This window comes from Sturnira hondurensis, unplaced genomic scaffold, assembly GCF_014824575.4.
Source record: "Sturnira hondurensis isolate 20B ecotype Veracruz unplaced genomic scaffold, ASM1482457v3 Scaffold0021143, whole genome shotgun sequence".
Classification (NCBI taxonomy): domain Eukaryota; kingdom Metazoa; phylum Chordata; class Mammalia; order Chiroptera; family Phyllostomidae; genus Sturnira; species Sturnira hondurensis.
The window spans coordinates 23,711,107-23,736,638 of record NW_028093774.1 but is presented as its reverse complement, the minus strand read 5'-3'; the positions used below and the strand labels follow the sequence as shown (position 1 = coordinate 23,736,638).

Genomic DNA, 25,532 nt, shown 5'->3' with positions numbered 1-25,532 from the left:
GTCCATCTGTAGGGACACCCAGGCTGGCCAAGCTTCCAAGACTCCAGATACATCCAAATGAGGTGCCGCATGTGTCAGTCTGCCCTTCTTTATAAAAAAGGAAAGGAAAGAAAAGGAAAAGAAAAATTCTCCATGCCGTTGTTTATGAATGCTGTGGTCCTAATGTAGAATGGGGTAGTTCTGTATGTGCTACTGTGGGTCAGTCTCCAAACTCTGTTATTACATGAAAAGGCAGACATGCAGAACGATATTTAATAGGATTCCCTTTGTAAACAAAATAAGACTATAAACTAGCATAAGTATGTGTGATAGTACAGTGTTTGCATTTGAGGCTATCTGAGCAGTGCCACTGGTGGCAGTCCCCTGGATCTGTTCCTCACTTCAACGGTGTTTGCATGGAAGGGAGCCAGGGACACCCCTTCTTCCAGCTCCAACCACTTTCCAGCCTCCTTTCCAGTCACCATATTCCAAACCTCCTCAGCCACCCTCAGCCTCCAAGAGCAGCCAGCACCATTTTTTGAGCTTACCTCCTTATTCCTGAGCAAACCACGAGCTCCCAAATTCCTCAAAAGTATTCCACTGAGGCAGAGGCCACCAGGTTGACCTGCCTCTGCCAGCCTCCTGCACTGACCTTTCTCTGGGCTTTTATTTTGACTGCAACAGTGTGGCTCTGGAGGGCATGGGCCACTTCCATGAGGACCCCAGGCATCTCTTAAAGATGCAAAGCCAGCGTGGTGGGCACGTTCTCTTGCAAATGAGTGGGGTGAAACTCAGGGCACTAGGGAAGCTGCTATGGTCCAGGACCAGGCCCTTTTGCATCTCCATGCCTGGGTCCTACCTGCACACACCCTCATCTCTGTGACTTCCTGGAAACCACTTCCTGGAAACCACGTCCTGGACTAGCAGGTGAAACTCATCAAGAGGATGGGCGACCACCTGACTAAGCTCCACAGGCTGGTCACCCCCAGGCTGGGCTGTGCTAGTATCTCTTTGAAAGGCTCACCCCAAGCATGACTAGGAGCCTTTGGAGCCCAGAGGCCTTTGAGGGGCCCTCTGCATCCCCCTGGCGTCTGGCTTCTCCCTGAGCCTCTCCCTGCAGCTTTTTTAAAAATGTGATTTTAGCCAACCTGGTGCTTTCTCCCATGCATTGAACCAGATGGAAACAATAAAGCTTTCAGCAGCAAAAATAAATAAATAAATAAATAAATAAATATCTGAAACCATACAAGCAAAGTTGTTAACGTCACTTGAAAAAGGGAAGAAGAATTGGAGAGACCAACTTTTTAATTATTAAGTTCTATTGTTTTAGAGCATTTTAAGATAACAAAATTGAGGGAAAGGTACAAATATTTCTTATTTTCTTCCTTTCCCCACACATGCATAGCCCCCTGCATTATTAACATTCCCCACCAGAGTGGTACCTGTTGTTACAATTGATGAACCTATACTGACACGCTGGAATCATTCGAAGTGCATGGTTAACATTACGGTGTACCTTTGTGTTGTATAGTCTATGGGTTTAGACAAAACATCTGATGTACATCCATCGCTGGGGTGTCATAGAGCATCTTCACTGCCCTAAAAATCCTGTGCCCTTTCTGTTCATCTCCCACTCCCCACCCCTATCCGCTGGCAAACACTGGCTTTTCTTTTCACTGTCTCCATAGTTTTGCCTTTTCCAGAATGTCATGTAGTTGAAATCACACGGTATGTAGTCTTTTAAGATTGGCTTCTTTCATCTGGTAATGTGCGTTTAAGGTTTCTCCATGTCCTTTTTAACTTTTCATTTTAAATCTTTCACTAGAGTTTGACTTTTCTGACCATATGCAATATTGCTTTTATGTTTTAAGAAAAGTGATGACCGAATTATCTGTGTAGAGAGATTATGGCTACTTTTGTTTTACTTTTATTTTCCTAAAAAAAGACCACCTTATAAACATCATTTTTTAAAGATTTTATTTATTTATTTTTAGAGAGAGTGGAAGGGAGAGAGAAAGAGAGAAAGAGACATCAGTTTGTGGTTGCCTCTCACGTGCCCCGCACTGGGGACCTGGCCTGCAACCCAGGCATGTGTCCTGACTGGGAATTGAACCGGCAACCCTTTGCTTTTCAGTCTGGTTCTCAATCCACTGAGCTACACCAGCCAGGGCATAAACATAATTTTTAATGCCATTCTGGATATTACCTGTGCCTCGTCCATCCTTGTCTGATATTGACACCGAAGATATGGAGCAAAATTATCCTCACCTTTCTCTTTTTTTTAAGAATTTTACTTATTTGTCTTTAGAGAGGAAGGGAAGGAGAGAAATATCAATGTATATGGTTGCTTCTTGTGAGTCCCCTGCTGGGAACTAGCCTGCAACCCAGGCATGTGGCCTGACTGGGAATTGAACCGCGATTGTATGGTTCCCAGGCCCACACTCAATCCACTGAGCTACACCAGCCAGGCCTATCCTCACCTTTCTCTTAACACCCCATAATAGGACACACCCCCCTTTCTGATGTGGCCACCACCCCAATCCACACACAGGGCTAGACCCTGGCAGCGTGGTAACCCAAAGTAGGGGGACACCCTTCTGGGCTCAGTAGCCTGTTAGTGACAGTTTAAATCTGCTAATGGGTCAGGGAAGAGCATTGGGTCAGAACTTGTGATGTAACCTGGCCCTGACCCCTGGTCACAATGCCCTGCTGTTAGTGAAGGGACTGGATGGGTGCTCAGCGTCCAGGATTCTTGTTGGCCCCTGAGCCTAGGGAATCCTGCCCGTCGGTGGCTCAGACACAGCAGCCAGAGAGCATCAGAAGGAAACTCACTCATTCGTAGAATCTTAACTGGACGCTCGCCATGGCTCTTCACAGGCCAAATCTAAATCTTTTCTGTTCTCCTCAAAACATGGCACGGGCTGTGGGACCAGGGTTCCAGTGCAGAGTCTGCTGCTAACCTGCTCTGTGACTCTGGGCAAGTCCCATCGCTCCAAGCTTGAGCTTTCGTTCCCTGTATTTAAACAGTTAATGTTGGGTCAGATGCCCTGCAAGCCTCCCTTAGAAGAGTTAAACTATCTAGGCTTCGAAGGTTGTCCAGGCTCCTCCCCTCTGGTAGCAGCCAGACTTGGGAAGGAAACAGGACCTAGCTCCCAGGGTCTAGCCCTGTGTGGTGGATTGGGGTTGTGGCCACTGCAGAAAGGGGTATGAGTCCTACTATGGGATATTAAGAGAAACTTCGGGATAATTTTGCTCGACATCTTTGGCATTACTATCAGACCAGGATAGACGAGGCACAGGTAACATCCAGAATGGCATGAAAAAGTATGTTTATTCCAGTTTACTGGTATGTGCCAATGACTAATCATTACAAGATCTCAACTAAAATTTTCAAGGCAACCCTTGCAAATTTGAAGGTAGACCAAAATAAGGTTTCAGCCTCCTAGGATGATAGAGTCAGACAGAGGGTCTCTGAGAGGTACCGGGGCAGGGCTTGGGAGCTGCCAAGATATTTACATTATCTGGGTCCCAGAATTTAAATTCATGGCATCAGATACCAAATACTACCTATTGCTGCTATATCTTCCCAAATTATTTCAAAACTCAGACTCTGAATGTAAGCAGGCAGTCATTTACCATCAGAAACCTGGTAATACTGTCTACATTAGACCAAGAGAACTGGTAGCAAGAAAAAAAGCTTTTAAGAAATGGACTGGCGGGACCAAGAGTTTAGGGAACAGTTGCTGCCTAAGTTACATAGCGTCTCGGAGAGTTGCCACCTTGGCCCAAGGCTGAGATTCTGAGGATGAGCATTTCAGGAACATGATTCTGGGCCTGTCGCTCAGGCCGAGTCAGAACTCAGCTCCTTTCTCAAATGGACCTGCACCCCCAGGTTATGGAGGCCACTCAGTCTTGGGAACTTGCGCAGACTCTCCCCTGATGTCTATAAAAGGAGAGGACTGTGTCCCCGTGTGTGCCAGTGAGGACAGGAGGGAAGAGAGAGGACACAGAGGACCGGACAGGCAGCAGACCTAGACCCAGGAACCCTGTGGGGCCATGTGGCCTGATGGAAAAGGACTTTGCTTAGCATAAGAGGATCTGGATTTGAGTCCTGCCATCCCATCAACTCCTTCGTTAATCTTGGACAGGTCCTAACCCCGACGAGCGTCTGTTTGCATTACGGCATGGAGGTAGTAACGTGTACCACACGGATTGTGATGGTGAGTGAAATTAGATCCTGCGTACACACATGCCTAGCAGAGTGCCTGACATATAGCAGATGCTTCATAAATGATGGTTACATGTAAATGGGATTGCTACTGCAGTAGGTACTGAGGCAGGAAAGTATGGGAAAGACGAAGAGAAAAGGGCTTAGCAGAGGAAGCTGGGGGAGCATATGGGAAGCAAGTGAGCAAACAGAGGAGGGCAAAACAGGGCTCCAGGAAGTTCCAGCTTCCTGAGTGGCTACAGGATAGAGGCGGTGAACAAGGTGTGAACCAACAGCTTTCCGTGTGGGTATTTCCTACCTGGTACATTCCTGGGCCTGAAAGGCTGAGTGAACAAGTGACTGACCCATCAGGCTTCCTCTGAAGGGCAGCTGAGCTCCAGCAGAACCAGAAGCTCTTGACCCAGGGGTCTGTACCTACTTCCAGCTTCTCAGGATACAGATTGGTCCAGGAAACACTTAGAAACTGCTGGGTTCTAGGCAGACACATATCTGGGCTGAGCTGGTGCAAGTGAATAAGCCTCAGGTAGACAGCATCGGGGCTCTGCCACTTTCCCTCCTCTGCCCCCAGGGCTGTCTGACCTTTCCTTTGAACTGAACAGAGCAGCCGTGAAGAACCTCAGGCTCTCTCACAAGTCAGGCCAGTACAGAGTCTGAGAGGGGGGAATAAGCCGTTGCCAGGAAGAGAAGATTCATGCTGTGATCAATTGAATTCCCTGGGGAGCTTAACGAGCAAGAGGCTCACTGGTGGGAAGGGGCAAAGGAGGAAGGCAAGCCTCTGTGAAAGGGGGACAGGGAGGGGGAGGCTGCCAGGCTGGCTCTGCCTGCCCTCCTGGGCCCATGCTGGTGCCAGTGTACAGAGCTCCTTCTTGGTGTCGGATGAGGAAAGCCCCTGACGGGACCAGAGGTCCTGCACATGGAAGCACCAGCAAGTCTGTCCCTAGGGTCCTTCTTTCAATGCCCCCTTCCAGGGGCTCCTCCTCCACACTTCTCAGCTTGAGCCTGGGCTTCCCCAGGGCAGTGTCCCAGTGCTCACGGGCTGTGATTTCTCAGGGAATCTTCAGAAGCTGTTTTCTCACCTCTCCTCCCTGCTCTCTTTGAAGACATAATGGGCAGGGGTGATGTTTTAAAATTGATTTTAGAGAGAGAAAGGAAGGGAGGGAGGAAAAGAGAGAGAGAGAGAAACATGGACTTGCTGTTCCACTTATTTATGCATTTACTCGTTGATTTCTTGTATGTGCTCTGATGGGGCATCCAACCCACAACCCAGGTGTATTTGGGATGATGCTCTAACCAACTGAGCTACCCAGCCAGGGTGGGCAGGGGTGATTTTTAAAAATACTTTTCGAATTACAGAAGTAAAGCATTGTAATTCACAGAAGGTCATTGAAAATAAATGAAATCCAAAGAAGAAAATAAAACTCAACTTGTCATCCCCCATCCCAAGAAGCCCACTCTTTCCTGTCTGGGGTCATTTCCTTCGTCTTCCTCCTATGTGTCTGTAAACCAAACCTCAGCCACCCACTTCGAGGTCTACCTTTCTCCAGTTTATTTATAAAAGAAGAGGGTTTGTCTCCCACGTGCTGGGAAGCTCAGGCTCCTTTTTGCCCCCTCTGCCCCTGCAGGATGCTGCTTACTCGACCTGGTTGCCAACCAAGGGCCAGTTTGGCTGCCCCCCCACCCCCCACCCCGTTCCTCTTCCCTTTCACATCCCCTGGCACCACATCCTCTGGCTGTAGAGTCGTACCAGATCAGACTGAAGGTTACAGGGTACAGAAGGTGTTCACATCCCAGAAGCCGAATATTCAAAGTTCTTCTTCCCCAAACTCCTTTGACCATCAAGCTAACAGGAATTTCTTACTGACTTCTCACCTTGTTTGGCAGGTTCCAGCGACCTACCCACCTTCTATGCCTCTCAGGCCCTCCCCCTCTCGCCCTGCTCCGCCTCTCAGGCGCTGCTCCTCTCAGATTCCTGACGTCTCACAGGCAGGGCACTTTGGCCATCTTTTCATCTACCTAAGTTTCCTCTGACTGATCTCAAAGCAGTTGATGGGGGCATTCTAAAAATAAGGTTACTTCCTCTTGTAAGAGGAATTCTGACGCCTGCTATTACCAATTCTTCACAGGCATGCACACACGCTCATATTTTCCACAAGATTCCGGTTATACTGCACAAACTTTTACAAGCTTCGTTTTTTCCACCAGTAATATTTCCACCACGGGAAATATTTTTCGATGTTATTATATATTTTTTCTACAGCATGACTTTAATGCCTGCATCATGTTCCGTTATACCAATGCCCTGTTATTTATTTAACCAATTTCCTACTGATGGATATCCAGGTTCTTTCCAACACTTTGCTGTCATGGACAGTGCTGCCCCAGAGAAGCCACAGAAGTCCTTTTTCTGCTGCCCACATGCCTGTTCACTAACTTGTCCCCAGTTATAGCTGGTGGCATGATGGTTGCTCTGGTGTCATAGAGAGATGGTAGGAGAGGCCATGGGAGCAGGAGAGATGTTGCTGGGGTCACAGAGAAGTGACAGTAGAGGCGATAAGAACAGGGGAGGCATTCCTTAAAGTTCAAATAGGGAACAGGATGGAATTTTGGCTTCTGAGGTTTTTCCCCCATCCTGGCTCAGAAGTCCTGCCAATGGGCAAGGCATGTGTCTTTGGCCAGAGCCAACAAGGAACAGATTATATCAGGCATTGGATTTCTTCTGAATATTTCTGGCCATATATTCATTATTACATTCCAGTGGCCCCGCTGGCCCCTTCAGAGTCCCACTTCCAACCCAGGACAGGGGTGTGAATGAAGACTCAAACAAAAGTAATTTTGTTTGAGTAATCCTCGCTGCACGTACCGCAGGAGATCAAGGGTGAGCAGGGCCGTGGATGGGATGACTTGTAAGGATGCTGCTGTAGCTCCAGGTCTGTGCCTTCCCCCACGAACGGTGCCATGTGACAGGCACCAAAACACTGACTTGACCTCAGATTTTGGCATTACGACTGCCTTGAGCAGATTCCAATGTTCCTTAAAGGAACATCAACACAAGCTTTCAGCTTTTTAAGATTTTTAGATTAGCTTTTACCTGACACCTAGACAGCTAAGTGCTAGCCAACAAAGGGGAAATAAGAAAAATATAAAGCCACTAGAGATATCACCATCTATTGAATGCTTCCCATTTTCCTCCCAAAGCTCCGGGCATAGGCCATGATGAATGAATTCTTATTGAATATGTCTGATAAGAGCCTCTGCGCAGGACTGTGCGGGGATGGTGAGAGGGTGCTGCAGGCCTTGTTCAAGCAGCCCTCGAACACGGTGGCATCCAAGGGAAGAATTCAAAGGGTGGGAAAACAAAGAGCAACCAGGAATGGTGAGGGAACAGTGAAAAGAAGAGGTCTCCAAGGACAGCGTTGCTAAAACAGAGAAAACAAAAGAAACACTTGTCAGTGTTTGCCTGAATCCAACGCAAGGTGTGCTGGATCGGAAGAAAGGGGTCAGAAGTGAAAGCGAATGGAATAGGAGGCGCGTCAGTCCACTAGATAAAGCCACGGCAGTAGGGGGAGAACTCTTCATCGGGGTGCCAAGCCGGGCAGGGATGGCATGAACAAAGACACTGCCATCCTTTTTTTTGTCAGAGCTTCTCAGGTCCTTAGGCTGGGAAGAGACCTTTAGAGATCAGCGAGTCCAGGTTTCCACTCTGTCACCAGCTCTGCAGGAGTGGAACCACCACTGGGACTAGGGCTTGGACAACCCTGGTTTTTCCCCTAAAGGTCAAATGACCTTGGCACATCACATAACTTCCCCAGGCCTCTGGAAACTTCTGGAAGCAGGGCTAATGATAACTATTTCCCAGAGTCCCTGTGAGGGTCAAGTGAGTCGTAAAACACCATGCAAATGTTAGGAATTGCTACTTTCTGAGCACACAGCATATGCAAAGCGCCATGATGTGGTTTTGCTGTGTGGAGATTTAAAGATGCCTGACAGATGCTTGCCTGGAAGGGCAAAGCAGACATGTTTCATTAACAACTGCAATGATGGGAGTCCCCTGATCCTAGTATGTGGCTGTGACAAATAATGTCATTCTTTGGAAAACCAAAGGGTCCACTGGTTGATTGTAGATAGATCTGACCTCGTTAGAAAGAGACTACCCAGCATGGTCTGTGAAAGCTTTACCACGGTGGGGATGTGCTAAAATCCACAAGTAACAGAAAAATAATAATTTCTCAGCAAGTTAGAAATAGGAGGGAAATAGCTGATCTTAATAAAGAGCATCTACCAGAAAAAAAACAAAAAACCTAAAGCTAACATTGTACTTAATGAGGAGAGACTGAACGCTTTCCTTCGTGATTCAGGAAGTGTCCTCTTGGGCATTTATCCTAGAGAAATTAAAGCTGTCCGTGAATATTCATAGAAGCTTTATTCATAATAACCCCAAACTGGAAGGAGACCTGACGTCTTTCATCAGATGAACGGTCGAACTGTGGACGGCCATACCATGGACTACTATTCAGCAGTTAAAAGGAATGAACTACTGGTCCACGCAACAACCTGGATGATCTCAGGGTGATTATGCTGAGTGAAAAAGAAAGCCAATTCCAAAAGAGTTCACGCTGTACGATTCCATTTATGTAACACTTTGAAATGTCAAAATTTTTGAAATGGAGCACAGACGAGAGGTTGTTGGGGGTTAAAGAGGAAGTGAGTTTTGAGATGGACACAGACGTCATTACAAAAGCACATCAAGAGGGTTCTTTGGTGATGGGACTTTCTGTCCCTGAAGTTCAGAGGTAGAGGAACCTACCTATGTGGTAAAATCGTGTGTAACTAAACACACACTAGAGTTCGAGTAAGGCTAGGTAAATCTGAATAAGATCTGGGAGCTGCATCAGTGCCGATGTATGTAATCCATATGTTGTACTGTGGTTTTATAAGATGATACCATTGGGTGAAAACTGGGTGAAGGATACAGGGGGTCTCTACTATTTCTCACAATTGTACATGCATCTGCAACTACCTCAATAGAGTTTTCAATTTAAAACAATATTGTGGGGGTTAGTTCACAAGTACAGGTAAGACAGGAGCCGTTTCAGGAAGAAACCAGAGATGTGTCGTGTCAGCTGTACTGGAGTAACAGTAGTCTCTCGATGCAATTGGAGATCTTGGTGGTTTTAGAACTTAAAAAACATGTTGCTGGAAACTCTGCACTCAGTTTCTCTTTGAAGGCAGAGAAACAAGCAGGATAGAGGGCCCTGGAGTGTTCTATCAGAACCTTCCAAATGAGAAGTGCACATGCAAAGAGAGCATAGTCTGGCACCATCAGATCTCACAGATAAGCCTCACAAAAATCAGAACTCAGGCCTCAAATCAACCGAAAGAAGGGACTGAGTTAAAATTCACTACAGGAAGTTGAGCACCCTAGGAGGGCAGTATGTGTAATGCTTAAGAGCACCACAGCCTTAGGTGCCAGAAGGCTTAGGTTCAAGTCCTAGCCCTGACTCTTACTAGCTTTGTGGCCTTGGGCAAGTGAAAGTGAAGTTCATGGGGCGTCAGTTTTTTTTCATCTGGAAAATGGTCCAAACACTAAACCCTCAGTGCGTGGCCCATTCATGCTCAGTAAAAGTGACCTGCTCTCACTCTTTTTACCCTTCTGGGAGGATGGATGAAAGCTGCCTACAGGCGTCAGGCTAAAAGCTCTGGAGCACGACAGCCTCTGCTTCCTCATTTCCCCTGGGCCTGGGCTCCTCTTCTCCAGTGAGAAGTCTCTAGTCACTAAGAAGAGGACAGACAGCCTGACATGTCACACCATCACTGACTGAGAACAATTGTTTGCCTACATGTATAGATTTCCCAGCTCTAGAACTTGGCCATCTGGGACCTATTTGCCTGGTGGGTAATCCTGGAGCTCCCCATGGCTATCCCGGGTTCTTATAGTTTAATTAACTGAATGATCCTGAAGAAGCATATGTCCAAAATGCTAGAATGTAGCAGCTCAGGAGTTAAGGATGCCCAACTATAAGTGCCCACTGGGGACTTATTGAAAATGTGGCTGACTGGGCTTCCTCTTAACTCTTGGGGATCTGTAAATCTGCATTGCTAGGCTTTGAGTATAGGGATCTCTATGTTAAATAAGCTTCCCCAGATGCTTTCATGAGAAACGATTTTCTTGGGGTGCTGGTCAGGTGTCAGGGTCTAGCACTTGGGAAGCGCTGACTTTTTCCGTGCTGCCAATCAGCCTTCCAGGAGAAGGTAGATGGTGATCATAATTACCTTCATTTTCACCTACTTCAACACTGAGCCCTGAGAGGAGAAGTGTTTTAACTCAGGGACACTCGAGTGAATGTCAGTGTTAGGGACATCCTGAGTCAACCAGCTCAGGGGCAACAAACCTGGCCAGCAACTTCTCCACTAAAACTTTCCCCCTGCCCCATAGACTCAGGAAACAGACCTATTGATCTTCCCGCCACACTGGCTTTTAGAGCTTCTCGCTCTCCAGAATATTAGAGGAGAGCCGGCCCGTTCAGGGAGATGTGTAGCTGTAGACCCTGCTGAATATTTGGACTCCAGAGGAGCCCAGCAACTTTAGGTCCATCCCCCCACCCCCATCCATAAAACTGCCAGCCAGACACTGACTGTGGGATCCACTCATCCATTTTTGGTGGGGGAAGTGACATGGCTGAGAGTAGGGAGCAGACAGCACGCATGTTTGGGGTGTGGAGGGGTGGCAGTAGAACCAGCTATTGACTCAGAGGCTGTCTAATGTGCGAGAAGAAAACAGGCCCAGAACCCCACCCCTTCTTTCCCTCCAGCCTTCTTTTCCGGCTGCAAAGCTGCTTTTGTAATGTTCTTTGCATGCACCCGCCCAACCCTAACAGGGAAAATGCACCTTTGAAAGGAAAACTAGTAAGTAAAGCCAGGCATCCAGCGTAGCTTTGGGAGACGTTTGTGGCAAGCGTGAGTTTATGTGCATCCTACACCATGAAACAACAATGAGAAATCAAAAGAAGAGAGTTGTCTGCAGAACTCCGGAGACAAAACCAGCCAGCGCCTCCCTGAGAGGGGAGACTGAGTGGTCGCGGTGGTCCCGGAGGCGGAGCCTCCTGAGTAAATGTTCCAGGCATTTCTCCGCTGCACGCTCTTTTCCCATTGCTCCGCCATGCAGAGGCCTCTCAAATCCCCCTCTGCAGTGTGTCCGACCTAGTCTTGACAGTTTTCTTTCAATTAAGCTGTAGCTTCATGTGTGTGTCATACCTTGTGTGGAGGACTCGAAAGGGAAATTTTCTCTGACGTGAAGATTCATGTTGCTGGAGAAGCCGCATTTGACCTGTGGCTTCCTGAAGAACTAGCGTTGGTGAGAATCAGTTTGAGTGCCCAGCATTGTGCGAGACATGTAACACGTTGATTTGCTTATCTTATCCTCACAAGGGCCTCCACAACGTAGGCATTATCTCTGCGTAGCACACGAAAAGAATGGGAGCCAGGGAGATTAAGTAACATGCCCAAGGACCTAGGCTGGTGGGTGGCAGAGCTCAGCTTCCAGCCCAGGACTGTGCCTCCAGACCCACCACTGACGTCCAGCCAGGACACCCCAGGACCTGCACAACACTACGTGCCTGTTCAGTTCGGTTACAGCCTGTACCAGCTGTCAAATACTCCAAGTTCCACCTCTGCCCAGTCCCAGCTCCTTCCACGTTACTACCGTGCTGTTGAAATAAATTTGAAAATGAATCAGATAATGTGGTTCACCTCTGGGGAAACTTTCCCCAGCAATGTAACGGCCACTTCTTGGTCCCACCTCCCATAGGAATGACCAGCGATGTGTATTAGTTTCCTAAGGCTCCTGTAACAAAGTACCGTGGTCTGGTGACTTCATACAGCAGCCGTGTGTCCCCTGACAGTTATGGAGGCCAGGATTCTAAGACCAAGGTGTTGACAGGGGTGGTCTTTTCCACCAACTGTGAGGGAGAATCCGTTCCTTGCTCCTCTCCTACCTTCTCGTAAACTCGGATGTTTCTTGGTGTGTAGATGGCTATCTTCTTCCTGTGTCTTCTGACATCGTCTCTCCTGTGTGTGTCTGTCTCTGTGTCCAAATGTCTCCCTTCTTCTAAGGACACCAGCCATTTTCAGTTGGGGTCCACCCTAACGACCTCATTTTGACTGATCACCTCTGTAAAGACCCTCTCACCAAATAGGCCCATATCCTGCAGACTCCAGCACGTCTTTGGGAGGACACAGTTCAACCCCTGACACTGAGGCAGCCTCAGGGAGTAGGTTCCTTCTCCTCCTGGCCCCGGGGGGGGGGGGGGGGGGTCTCTCCTTCCCTCCCTTGTAGCCCATGCTTCCCTTCTGTTCAGCAGGGAAGGGCAAACTGCAGTGAATCAGCTGAAAACCAATGGCTACAAAACTTCTTCCTCCTCCCGTCATCCAGTTTCCCTTCATCTTGTGCCAGCGAGTGGCACTTTGCCCTGGCAGTCACTGTGCCCTGTGTGCCCCAGGAGGAACAGAAAACAGGTGTCAGGGCCAGGAGAAGCTGACATGGCTCAGCCTGAGGTTTCGGTGTGGTTGCTTTGGGGAACATCAAACAGTTTCCTTTGCGTGGGTGCATGAGTGTGCAGTGGGGTTCTTTCAGTTGCTGGTTCTCTAACTTTTCCTACCACATACTCTTAAGAAAGCCTGCCTGCCCTCACCATAGAAACATACCCTCGCCACCCGAGATGGGCAGTGGAAGAGGAAGCTCCACATGGGAGGGGTGGCTGGAGATTGACAGCCCTTATTCTTTCTTGTCCTCCACCATTTTCCTTTCTCTTGTAAGTTGCCCGGGCCACCCCTGCCGCCACCCTGTCAGACTCAGGGAAGGCTGTTTCTCTTTAGCACTTCTTTCCAAGCATGAAGAGAAGCTGGCCTTAATTCTCCACATCCTGGCTGATTCTAAGCTGCAACATTGATGCAATCTTGTTGAAAGGCACGAAGACCAGAAGGTTGATAATGTTTCTTTCAAAAGAGCCTGTAGGTGTGGTTGTCTGGGAGCCCAGGTCCATCCTCATGTGTCCACTGCAGGTGTGTCTCCCCTCCCTGCACCCCTTCTGCGGCTGAAGGACCGCATCTTCAAATCCAAGTATATACTTAGAGTCAAGGCCATAGACGGGAACAGGCTCCCTCTCCATCCAGCCTGAGACCTGCCTTCCCAAGCCCACAGCCTCCTCTGCTGGGGCTGATTCACATGTGGTGCTTGCTCCCTTCAGAGAAGATGCTGTGGGAAGGTCCACATAAGGTCCACATCAGAACATAATCCAATCTCTACTCAAAAAAAAAGTAATAATAATAAAAAAATTTTAAATCTCTACGTAGCAGGAGAATTGTCTTATATCCAAAGCCCTTTGGATAACTGCTCTACTAGTTCTGACTCATTTCCAACAGAAGGTGCCTCCCCAGAAGTCACAGGGAGAACAGAATTCCTTTGGAAGGAAGGGCAGAAATTTAGTGAAGTACAGGCCCCTCGTTATCTAGATAGAATCGAAACTCGATTCTCGTAATGCTGGCTCGGTGGCAAAGGTGGGGCTCGGCTCCCCAGCCCACTCCTCTTCACAACCCTGATCCGTGCTATCCAGGGGAGGGCAGAGACCGTCCCTTTATAGACGTTAATTCAAACAGACAGCAGGTTACAGCAGCGGACGAAGAGTTCTGGGTCACCAGGGAGTCCACAAGGACAATCCTGGTGAAGGGCTCTACCCACAGGATAAAACCACAGAGGGAAACCTTTCAGGGGTTCCCCGGTGCTCGCCAGTTCTATCTCCCAAATGTCACTTCGGTTAATCCCTGTCTCTGGCCTCCACTTGAGTCGACCTACTCACCACCATTTCATCATCCAAATCGACTCCTGCCCTAAGAATAAAGTCTCAGGTCCTCAACGGGACCATAAGAGTCTATGCCTCAGTTTTATCTTCCTTTTCCAACTTCTCCTGGCTCTGCCTAGAAACCTTTCTCCCCTTTCCACCTACATCAGTGGTTCTCAAACAGGGGTGATTTTACTCCTTAGGAAACGTTTGGCAGTATCTGGAGACATTGCTTTGGTGGTCACACTGGCATCTGGTGGGTAGAAGCCAGGGACGTTGCTAACATCCTACAAGGCACAGGACATCCCCCCGTAACAAAAATTGCTCAGCCTGAAATGTTTATAGCTGAGGTTGAGAAACAATCTCTGGAACTCACTTTAAGTACCATTTCTTCCAAGAAGCCCTCCCATGGCGCCTGATACTGGTGGAGGGCTCTTCCCTCCACATACCCCTGCTCCTTCACAGCTCTTGGCACAGGGGAGTGTGGACATAATGATGTAACATTTGCCTTCCTCCCCCCACCAGTCCTCAGCTCCAGGATGGAGCGTTTGGTTCATCGCCTGATCCCAGTGCCCTGTAAGGTGCCCAGTGCAGTTTGGTATCACTTTTTGCCTCGATGCTTGTGGAACACAGACAAAAGCAGTTTATACAGGTGACCTGTCCTCTACCAGGGCTTATGTGGGCTTCCAAAGGCTTCAAATGCAGACCTGCAGGCACTCATGGTCAAGAGCACAGTCTTGGGAGCCTGGCAGAAGCAGGTGGATATCTTAATCCTTCCACCTCCCAGCTGAGTAACCTTTAGCAGGTTACTTAATTTCTATGGACCTGGGTTTCATCATCTGTAAAACAAACATAAAAATAGAACCTGTTTCATGGAGTTCCCGTGAACATGAAAAGACACAGTGCATGTGAGGTATTGAGTACCACCTCTAACACAGGGTAAGGGATTAAAGCTGAGATAAGGGGACCACAGTGGCACAGTCCCACCTGTTCTAAGTGTCCACTGCAGCCCCCAGACCCTGGGGAATGGACACAGGGACAGGGAAGGAACGTCACAAGACGGCTGGTCAACCTTTCCTTCTTAACTGTTTCAGCTCTAAAGTGTGCCTTAAAAATACCCCAGCTTATCTTGTGGGTTTGTTATATGGATCCCAAATAGCTCCCTGGCCACACTAGAGTGGTGCCTAAAATTGCCTGTATGTAGGGCTGAGGACAGCTTTCCCGATTCTCTCTTACCACCTCTACTTCAGACCCTATTCGCAGCACGCCCCTCCCCCCCCCCCCCCCCCCCNCCCCCCCCCCCCCCCCCCCCCCCCCCCCAGCAAACTCTAGATTTCTCTGTCTTGCCAGGCTCTGCCCATGGTGCCAGCAGGGGCTCCACACCCTGGAACCTGCCTGGCACCACCTCCCACCAGGTCTGAACCCTGGACCACAGCCAAGTATCACAGTTCCCACCAGATCTGCAGGGGAATTCAAGACATTTTCACCAAATGAGTCCCAGAAATTTATTGTTGTCTGTTCCTTTTGCTCTGTGGGAAGAGGGATCTTTTCCATTTCCAGGCTGCTTTGCTCCCCCAGCCCCCACAATTTTAGATGTCCAAAACCTGGGTTTTATTTATTTTTTTTAAATGAAGGGTCGTATCCTGGACTGCTGAGGTCAGCAAACAGAAGTGTCTGTTTGTAGGTGGAGGGCTGGATGGGAAGAGGCTGGGAATCACACCATCACACGGGGCGGGGGGGGGGGGGCATGGGGCAGCTACAGACCGGAAATCCTCTAGCTCTGGGGACACTGTCAAAGCCCAGTCCCTCACAGGCAACAGCCAGAGGTTCACACCCAGAAACCTCACGACAGAAGCCCCTCCCAGCCTGCAGAGCTCTCTAAGCACCTGGGCAAACTGGTGGGGGGAGAGGGGGCACCAGTGAGGGGGGCTAGCGGCAACAGCTCCGCAGGGATAGTCCCCTGGCGCTAGCAGATAGAGGTGTCTGTGACTACAGCCACCCACGCCCAGGCCCCCAGGGGCTAGCAGCTAGTTGCTGAAGTTGCTTTGGTCGACTGTTTGGCTCTCTGCCCCGTGGCCAGTGAAACCTGACAGGTCAGTTTCTAGATCTGGGCCCATTCTCTTCCACTTCCTGGTTCTCACACCTTCAACTGGAAAAACTTTGGTTCACCTCCCCCTCATACTGAAAAGGAATGTGGTTTTGTTTTGTTTGTTTGGTTTGGTTTGGTTTGTTCCACGATGCCAAATGAAAGGCCCGCTCTCCTAATTAGCCATTTTGATCCCTGGGAAGTTATTTAAGGGATCAAAACGGCTGAAGTTAGACCCCTGAAGGTGAACGTCAGTGGCGCAGGGGTCCCTGGGCACAGAAAAACAGCACCAGCCCTGTGCCATGCGCCGCCCCCCCCCCCCCCCCCCCCCGCCACGTCTTGGCGGGAATGAGCCATTTTGCCTCCTAAATCTGTTTGTATTTGCTCAGGAGAAGCCGACCTGTGCCTCCAACACAGTCCATGCCCTTAGTCCCTGCCTCCTCAATATCTGAGTGATTGAGTGGAGGCGGAGGTAGGTCAGCAGGGCTGGGGGGAAGGTGGGGCAAGTGAGGCTAGTAGGGCTTTAGGTTTGGGGAGGTGCTCCCTGTCCAGGCTCATACAAGCTTCCTGGTCCCTGTCCTGTGGCTCATCCGTGAGAGAAAGCTTCCAGGAAACATGGCTGACTGCGGAACAGGAAGAAGCGCCCCCATCGGTACCTGCCAGCCTTTGCTTACTCCTGTCCACAGGGGTGCCCTGTATGGCCCGGGGCAGCAGCCCATCAGGAGGCCCCTACTCCCAGGAACTGCAGAGACAGTCGTCCCTGCAGGGTGCCCCGGCTGACGAGAATTATAATAATATTAAATAACACTTTGGGTGCTTAGTATGTGCCAAGCAATGTGGTAAATACTTTAGGACCATTATTTTACATAATCCTCTCAACAAGTCAATAAAGAACTTGGGCTCTGGAGTCTGACAGCATGGATTTAAATCTCAGCCTTGCCACTTTCCTGATGTGTGACCTTGGGCAATCACTCAACCTCTCTGAGCCTCAGCTTCCTCATCGGACAAGTGGGAATAAGAATAAGACCCGCATCATAGTAGTCCAAGGATTATATCAGGTAATGCAAGTAAAGCAGTGAGACAAGCATCTGGTACAAGGTGAGCACTAGACAAATATTAGGGTCGTGATTGCCTCTTATAGCTTCATCCTAGGGTCGCCACAACAAATGTCTCACAAATTGGTGCTTAAACAGTAGAGATTTATTGCCTCACACTTCTGGAAGCCAGGAGTCCAAGATCAAGGTGTTAGTAGGGCTGGCTCCCTTCCGTGAGCTATGAAGGAGTATATGTCGCATTTTTCTATCCTAGTTCCTGGAGTTTGTTGGCTTGTAGATGTCTCCCTAAGCCTTTCCTCTGTGTGTCTGTTTCAGTGTCCAAACTTCACCTTTGTCTTAGTCCATTTTGGCTGCTATAGCAGAAGTACCATAGACTGTGTGGCTCAAACAACAAGCCCTTATTTATCACAGTTCTGGAGACTGAGAAGTCCAAGATCAAGACACAGATGGCAGACTTGGTATCTATCTGGTGAGGACCTGCTTCCTGGGCCTTAGATGGCTGTCTTCTCACCGTGTCCTCACAAGGCAGAAGGAGTGAAGGAGCTCTCTGAGGTCTCTTTCACAAACACAATCGTGAAAACCCCACCATCATGCCTTAGTCACTTCCCAAAGGCCCCACCTCCAGGTTGGGAATTAGTTTTCAACATGTGAGTTTGGGGGTAGGGGCATAAACATTCAGCCTATAGCATCCTTTTTCATAAAGACATCAGTAATATTGCATTAGAACCCACTCTAATGGCCTCTTTAACTTCATTACTTTGGTAAATACCCTACTTCCAAATGTGGTCACATTCTAAGGTCCTGGGGGTTCAGAATCCAACATATCTTGTTGGATGGGGAGGCACAATTCAACCCATAAGGCTAAGTAACTTGTTCAAAGTCATGCAGCTTGTAGCTGATGAAACTGGGTCCTAGAACCCAGGATTATTTGATGACATGGTTCATGGCATGGACCCCCACGTAAAGCCCCAACACTCCTAACTCTTCTCTGGATGGGGAGAAAGAACAGAAGAGAGGCATTCCACGCCTACTGCTGTGTGTTGATGGCATTTTCCCTTCTTTCTCTCTTCTTCTATAGCCTGCCTGCTCCAGGCAGAGCTGGTAAACTATGAACGAGTCAAGGAGTATTGCCTCAAAGTCCTGAAGAAGGAAGGGGAGAACTTCAAAGCCCTTTATCGGTCTGGCGTGGCCTTCTACCACCTTGGGGACTATGACAAAGCACTCTACTACCTGAAGGAAGCAAGAACCCGACAGCCAACAGGTAAAGCAGAAACTGATGTTCTCTAATCGCCAGCCCCCTCTGGCAGCTCCAGGCACTTTCTCAATGAGATGGACAGCTTTCGTGGCGTAGGGCCAGGCAGGTGCAGAAATGGCAGATTAGGGGTCAGGTGGGTGCTAGGACCTGGAAAGAGGAGAGCAAACAGTCCATGCACTTGCCTGGGGTCTGGGTTCCAGGGAGCTCGGGCGCTGCTTCTCTTCAAATACAATAGGGAAAAGACAAAGGTGTCTTTTCCAACCCAGAATCCAGCTTTCTTCACTTGTTCAATAAATCCATATTGAATGCTTACACTGTGTCAAGATTTGTGCCAGGCACCAGGGATGTGAATGAGAAAAGGGGACCCCTGCTTTTGAGGAGCTCACAGAGTTGGCAAGACATAATACATAGGAATGATTTGGGTGCTAAGCCCAGTAGTATCCTCCAGGAAGCATGCTCTGGCTTCCCCAGTCAGATCCCGTTCCTTAGAGTGCCCATTAACTGTACCATTTGCTTAATTCCTACCCACTAGCTCAGCCATTCATTGACTCCACAGATACTTGTTGAGCAGTTACAGTGGCCCAGGAGCTACTCTGGGTGCTGGATGGATAGCGGTGAACAAAACAAAGTTGCTACCTTCAAGGAGTTTATGTTATAATGGAGGAAGATGGACAGTAAGCAAAGGGACAAGTAGAGAATGTAATATTTAGTAGCGTTAAGTGCTGTGAAGGAAATAAAGCAGAGGAAAAGGACCAAGAGTAAATGGGGTGCCGTGGTAGCCTTGGAGCTAAGAAAGAGCCTTTCTCAAGAGGCAACATTTCAACAATGACTTTGACTTAGTGTTGCCACTGTTGTTCGTGTGGCTGATTTTTTTTAACGTGCTTCTCCTTCCTAGATGTCTTTAAGAACTTTAGGATCAATTTGCAAATATCCAAACATATACTTTTTTCTTTGTTTCTGTCAGAACACCAATATCTTTACTTTTTAAAACATTTTATTTATTTATTTTTACGGGAGGAGGAGAGAGAAAGAGAAGGAGAGAAACACGGATGGTTGCCTCTTGCGCACCTTCAACTGGGGACCCAGCCCACAACCCAGGCATGTGCCCAGACTGGGAGTCGAACCGCCAACCTTTCAGTCTGCAGGCTGGCACTTAATCCGCTGAGCCACACCAGCCAGGCCTATTTTTATGTATTGATTAGTTTTCTATATATTGATTGTGTTCCCCCAACTGTACTGTAACCCAGTGGAGGATTAAGAACTGGAGTAGTTCAACAGAATTTTCTCAAACGCCTACTGCGTATTAGCACTGCTCTGGGTGCCGTGCCCCTGGCGTTTTCTGAGTACCCTGCCTGCAGCATTCATTTCTACTGCGGGAAGTAAACGTCCTGGGCCATCCTGTCACTCTGACATGGGGTGTGTGCAGCGCTAAGCGGCTATTCCATGCCATACCCTGCTCCCCAGTTTAAGAATTGGGATTAGGGGACCATTCCCCGGCTTGAGGTGAGCTGATCAACTCCACTTATGAGGACAAAAATAAGACAAAGAAGCAGAGTCATTTTAAACAATTCAATTTTTTAAAAGATTTTATTTATTTATCTTTAGAGGGGAAGGGAAGGAGAGAGGGAGAGAAACATCAATGTATGGTTGCCTTTCGTGCGTCCCCTGCTGGGAGTTGGCCTGCAGGGAACCGGCCTGCAACCCAGGCATGTGCCCTGACTGAGAATCGAACCGCGATCGTCTGAGTCACAGGCCCGCGCTCAATCCACTGAGCTACACCAGCCAGGGTAAACAATTCAATTTTTTAACATTACATTGAACTAATATTTATTCGTCATTAGATTAGGCACTTTTAGACAAACCTGTTTTGGTCCTCACAGCCATTTCACAAAAAAGGCGTCATGCCCCCAGGAGGGGCATGCTTTGGAGTCAGAGGCACCGCGTGCTGTGTGTCTCCTTGGACGACTTCCTGAACCTCTCCGGGGCCCAGCTTTCCCTTTCGTCACAGTGAGGACCATGCCACACTCCTTGTAGGATTATAATGAGGATTAAAGGACATAATGAAGGCTAAAAACACAGCACATAGTAGGCATTCAACAATGAAAGCTGTTTCTTGCAGACAAGACACGAGGCTCAGAGAAGCTGGTAACACGCACAGGATTAAACTCTACACAGAGCGTCAACTAACTGTACTGACTCAGGACCACTGGGATGTGCCGCTTCACAGAAATAGAGGGAGAAATCCCTCCTCCTCTCCTCTCCTTGCCATCCGTCCCTGGGTCAGGGTGACCTGTCCACACTGGCTTGGGGAGGCGGTGTCAGAAATGCAGACATCCTGGTTGCCCTCTCGGCCACCGTGGACCTTGGCTGAGTGTGGCCCGTCCATAGGCTGCAGACACAACTGTGGACGGGTTCTGGGTAGACCCAGGGGTTCCCTCACCAAGCGTCCCCCAAAGAGTGTTTCTCTCTTCACAGACACCAATGTGATTCGGTATATCCAGCTGACAGAGATGAAGCTCAGCAGATGCTCCCAGAGAGAGAAGGAAGCCATGTAACGCGATGCCTGTCTAGAGTCGCCCCTGCACCAAACCTGGACTTCCCAGCATCCCCCGGTGGAGAGCCCCTCCCTGGCTTCTGGTCCTTTCTCCCCGCTTCTTCCATCCGTCCCCCCCTCCCACCTCTTCCTCCTGTTGCCCCTCAACTCACTGCCTACTCCCAATATGAAAAAAGGAGGTGCAAATTTGGAATCGAGTGGGTTGCCCTGAAAATGGAGATACCCTCTTCTGTGGTAGGTCAGCCACTGAGAGGGACCTAATTTCTGCAGGGACAGCTGGGGAGGACTCTCACGGGCCAGGAACGCCTGCGCTTCTGACAGAGACAGAGCCTGGCAGGTGTACCATTCCAAAGGCAGCAGGCACGGAGTGCTTAGCTGGACCCTCCACACCCTTCTGACAGACCAGAGCATCTCAAGGCAACTGTGACGAATCCGGGGATGAGATAAACACCAGAAGCACTGGTTAAGCCAGGCAGGAGACTGCGAATGTGTACACTGGATTTTCCCACCCCTACCCACAGTAACCTCAGCCCCTGCCTCCCTCCCCTTGACTTGTGCTTTCTTCTCTCCCCCTAGGGGATCTGAGACTCTGCCAGGATTCACATGCCATTGAAGCCCACTCTCAGTGCCCTCTGGTGACTGCACATACCATTCTCCCAGCCCTCCCCACCCCACTCCAGCAGGCAGCCATGACAGCAGAAGGGCAGGGTAAAGTGGGCCAAGGGTTGACCACATAGGTGATGGGGGAGGGAGAGAGGACGTTTAGGGGAGAGAGCATTGTATAGACTGGGGGACTGAACTGTGGACTAATTAAGTGTAAATAAAAACAAATTAACAGGCAGCAGTTCCTGTCGTTTCTGTTGGAAGCAGCCCACTCCCCCACTTTCACTCCCTCCCCCAGCTCACTCAGAGCTACTTACAGCCAGGCAGGATGGGGCTTCCCCCAAAGCAATGGCCTGTTTGTCCAGCAGTATACAATGTTGGCTGTCGCCTTTGTGCTTTTAGCGCAGGCTGGGGTTGGGGAGACTGCCCAGGGACTTGGCTTGGTGGAACTTGCACAGCCTCTTTTTGATGACATTAGCTGGACTCAATATCTAGCGCAGAGAATGTGTTCAACAAATATTTGTTGAATGAATAAGTGATGACTGCAGACTGGCTCTCCTGCCTTAAACTAATCTTATCCCAGCCTCGTCTCCTGATAACTACGCTCTTTATGCCGTGTTGCTCCAGTCAACTAAGAAGCATTTCTTGAGGGCTTGTCGATTGCCTACCATTGTGCAATAATGCTGGGGGACATAGGGTATCATCCCAGTCTTCAGGAGACGAAGGAGTTGAGAAAGACTCATGTGAGATGGTTACCAATGACACCTTTAATGTATATGATGCTTTAAATTTTCCAAAGCACTTTCATGTATTTTCTGTGTGATTAGTGAAAGAGACAGTATTGTACAATTAAAATATATACAGATGCAATAATGTTAATAGTTAGCATTTATTAAATGCACTACCCTCAGACCTTTACATGTATAATCTCATTTCTTTCATGTTGTTCTCCTATGAGATAGCATTGCTCTTTGATGGATAAGAAAACTGAAGACCAGAAAAATGAACTGCCCCAAGGTTGCATGGCCTTAAGTGGAATAGCTAGGGTTTGAACCAGGTCCGTCTGACTCCAGAGCTCTAGCTGTGAACTCTACTATAGTTGCTGCTCTCCAGAGTATATTGAGCAGTTACAACCATTCAAGAGCAGAACCATGTGTATTAAGTGGAAAAGCCTTGACTATGTCAATGGTGGTGCCTGAGCTGCCTCTTGTATTTAAAATGCCCAAGGCAAAAAAAAAAAAAAAAGGTCCCTAACACTAAACTTCCTAGTGGACAGGGAGGTGCCAGGCCAGGAAAAGATAGCTGAGACCCAGCAGTTCTTTCTGTGTATTGTTCATCCTACTTGCTGATGGGTAGAATCCAAACAATCCACCTAGCTTTCCTCACCCCACCCCCAGCACAGGGGAAAAGTCACAATTATAGGCAATGATGGAAAGGAAACACAAAGTTAATTACGGGTTATTTGTTTAATCAGAGGCTCCACCACTGCAGGATCTAATCCCTGCTGAGGAGCCCAGAAGCTAGCAGCACAAGTTATATTCACGTAGCTCCTCAAAGGCGTCCAATGGGGACTGTAAAAAGTGCTGGAAATGTCCAAGGGCCCACAGCGGCTTGCCAGTAGCTCAGCTTCTGGGGATGAAGCCAAGGAAAAAGCTGCCGCCGCTGCCACAGTCTACCCCACCTCTACCGCGTTCCTCTCTACGCTCTGTTCCTCCAAGATAGTTTCACACGGCCCCAGTTCGAAACCACCCTGCAGGATACACGGCACTGGCACACGTGCGAACTCCCCTGCTCCAGCCCAGAAAGCCTGAGAGCTGGCGAACTGCTTGTTAGACCCAGAAGGACAAGAGGAAGTCAGAGGTGGCCTGGCCAAGCAGCTCAAACTGGCAGGGTCTTCCTTTGGTCTTGCATTCAGGAAGGACTGAGAGGAACTATTCCCAGCATGGATCAGGATAGAGGACTTGCCTCGGAGAGTGAGTCGCAGCAGGGCTGGACAGATGGGGATAAGACCGTTGCCATCCTTCCAAAGAGAAAGGTTGAAAACCAGAAGTAGGTGAGGACAACCTCGTGGGACCTCCTAGTACAAGTGTACAGGCTGTCTGCTTGTCTGGTGACTCAGATCCACGCGCTTCCTGGAACTGCACTCACTGTGACCCAAAGTTAAAAGGCTGCCTGGGGTAGTAGCTAATGTTGGGGGTGAGGGGCGAAGTTTCTGTTCATTTGTTCAACAGAGACTGCAGAGAGCTGTTCAGCAACATCAGGTGTGTTCACCTTCAGCTTCCTTCTCCCCGCACCTCCCCAAACCAGGGGCCGCGTTTAATTACGCGCTTCCTTTGCAGGTGTCACTGTTGGATGCCACCGGGTGCACTAACCTGGACCCAACCTGCTCTATCATCTCCTGCTTGGACTTTTGTGACAGACTCTTAGTGGAAAAAAAATCACACTTTTCTTGTCATTATTCTGGAAGCCTCGTGTGTGTATTGTAGAATTTTAGGGGGGAAAAAGACAGACCCCAACCCATAATCCTACCACCCAAGACAAACATTATAATCCTTTGGAAGAATAGTTTGGCCCTTTTGGGGTCAAATGTACACAATACACAGGTTTTTTTTTTAATGAAAAGATCACACAGTATACCCATATGTACACCCTCCTAGTGTACACCCTCCTCTTAAATAACTTACTTTTCGAAATGCGTGTTTATATTTTAGAATCTGTAATACATACACAGACACAAAATTTAAAAGTTACAAAAATCTCTATAGTGAGAAGTACGCCTCCTGCCCCGCCATGTGCCAGCACCTGGCGTCCCTTCCATCACCCATGCACCCTTCCAGACACTGAAGCATTTTCAAACACATGTATATATTCTTTTGTCACACAAACGGTAGCGTGCGGACATGGTTTTTTGCGCCTTGTGCTACTTCACTTACTATATCATGAATGTACCCTTTTTTGCATGCCTCTCAAACGTTTTCAACAGCTTCCCCATCACATAGATGGGTCCTCATTTGGTAACCAATCTCCTCCTAGTGATTACGCCCTTCGTTCCCAATCTTCATTGTAAATAAGATCGCAACAAACATTCTTGTCACTACATTCTGCACATATCTATAACTAGTTCCTTAGGATAAAAAAAAAAATCCAAGGAAGAAATTGCTTGGCTACCTTTCAGAATTTTGATATATGTTGCCAACTGCCCTCCAGAAAGTTCGAACCAAAGCACTTTCTTATCTGCAGTCTCGAGAGCTCCCCATTTTCTGCACCCTCACTAATGATGGGGATTAGCACTTATCAGATCTTCCCCAATTTGATAGGAAAATGACAGGAAGTCAATGCTATTTGATCTTGTGTTTCTTTGATTATTACTGACTAACATCTTGCTTGTCGATCATTTGTACTTCTTTCTTTGTGAATGTTCTATGTATTTGATTTTGTATGTTTACCTTTATTATCAACATGTAATTTTATTAAGAATATCATTTTTGTCAAGAAACACCGTGAATAAGCTTTCCAAGTGCTTTGCTTCCTAACTTTGTTTGTGGTGCTTTTTTGACATACATAAATCCTTAATTCTGCAACTAATTTGTTCCTCTGTTGCCAGCTTCTTCTGCCTGCTGCTCCCTCCCCTATTTTGTCAGTGCCCCTTCTAAACCTCCATCGATTATGTCGCTCCACAGCCTAGAAACCTGTAGTGGCTTCTCATCACTTTGAAAGCCAAACTGCTTAGCATAAACACACACAGTCTCCCATGTGATTTTTCCCACTGACTCTCCCAGGCTCACCTGCTGGTCTTCTGCTCTAGGGGCCCTGCACTCCACCCCTGCACAGCTTCCTTTCGCTCCCTGAACCCATTGTTCTGGGTTTCTGGGCCTTTCCATGCTGTTCCCCCTGCCTCCCTGCCCATGCCTTACTCCCCCAACTCCCTCTTTGCCTTGC

General features: G+C 48.5%; 1 protein-coding gene across 1 annotated transcript in view; it reads left to right on the top strand.

Moving 5' to 3' along the window:
- TTC9 (tetratricopeptide repeat domain 9) overlaps window positions 1-22,838 on the top strand; it is a 30,304-nt gene extending 7,466 nt beyond the window's left edge. The window contains exons 2-3 of the mRNA XM_037031268.1: window positions 18,260-18,442; window positions 20,912-22,838. Coding sequence (XP_036887163.1) covers window positions 18,260-18,442; window positions 20,912-20,991 — 263 coding nt within the window. The 3' untranslated portion in view covers window positions 20,992-22,838. The remainder of the gene's footprint in view (window positions 1-18,259; window positions 18,443-20,911) is intronic.
- Window positions 22,839-25,532: the final 2,694 nt, after the last annotated feature.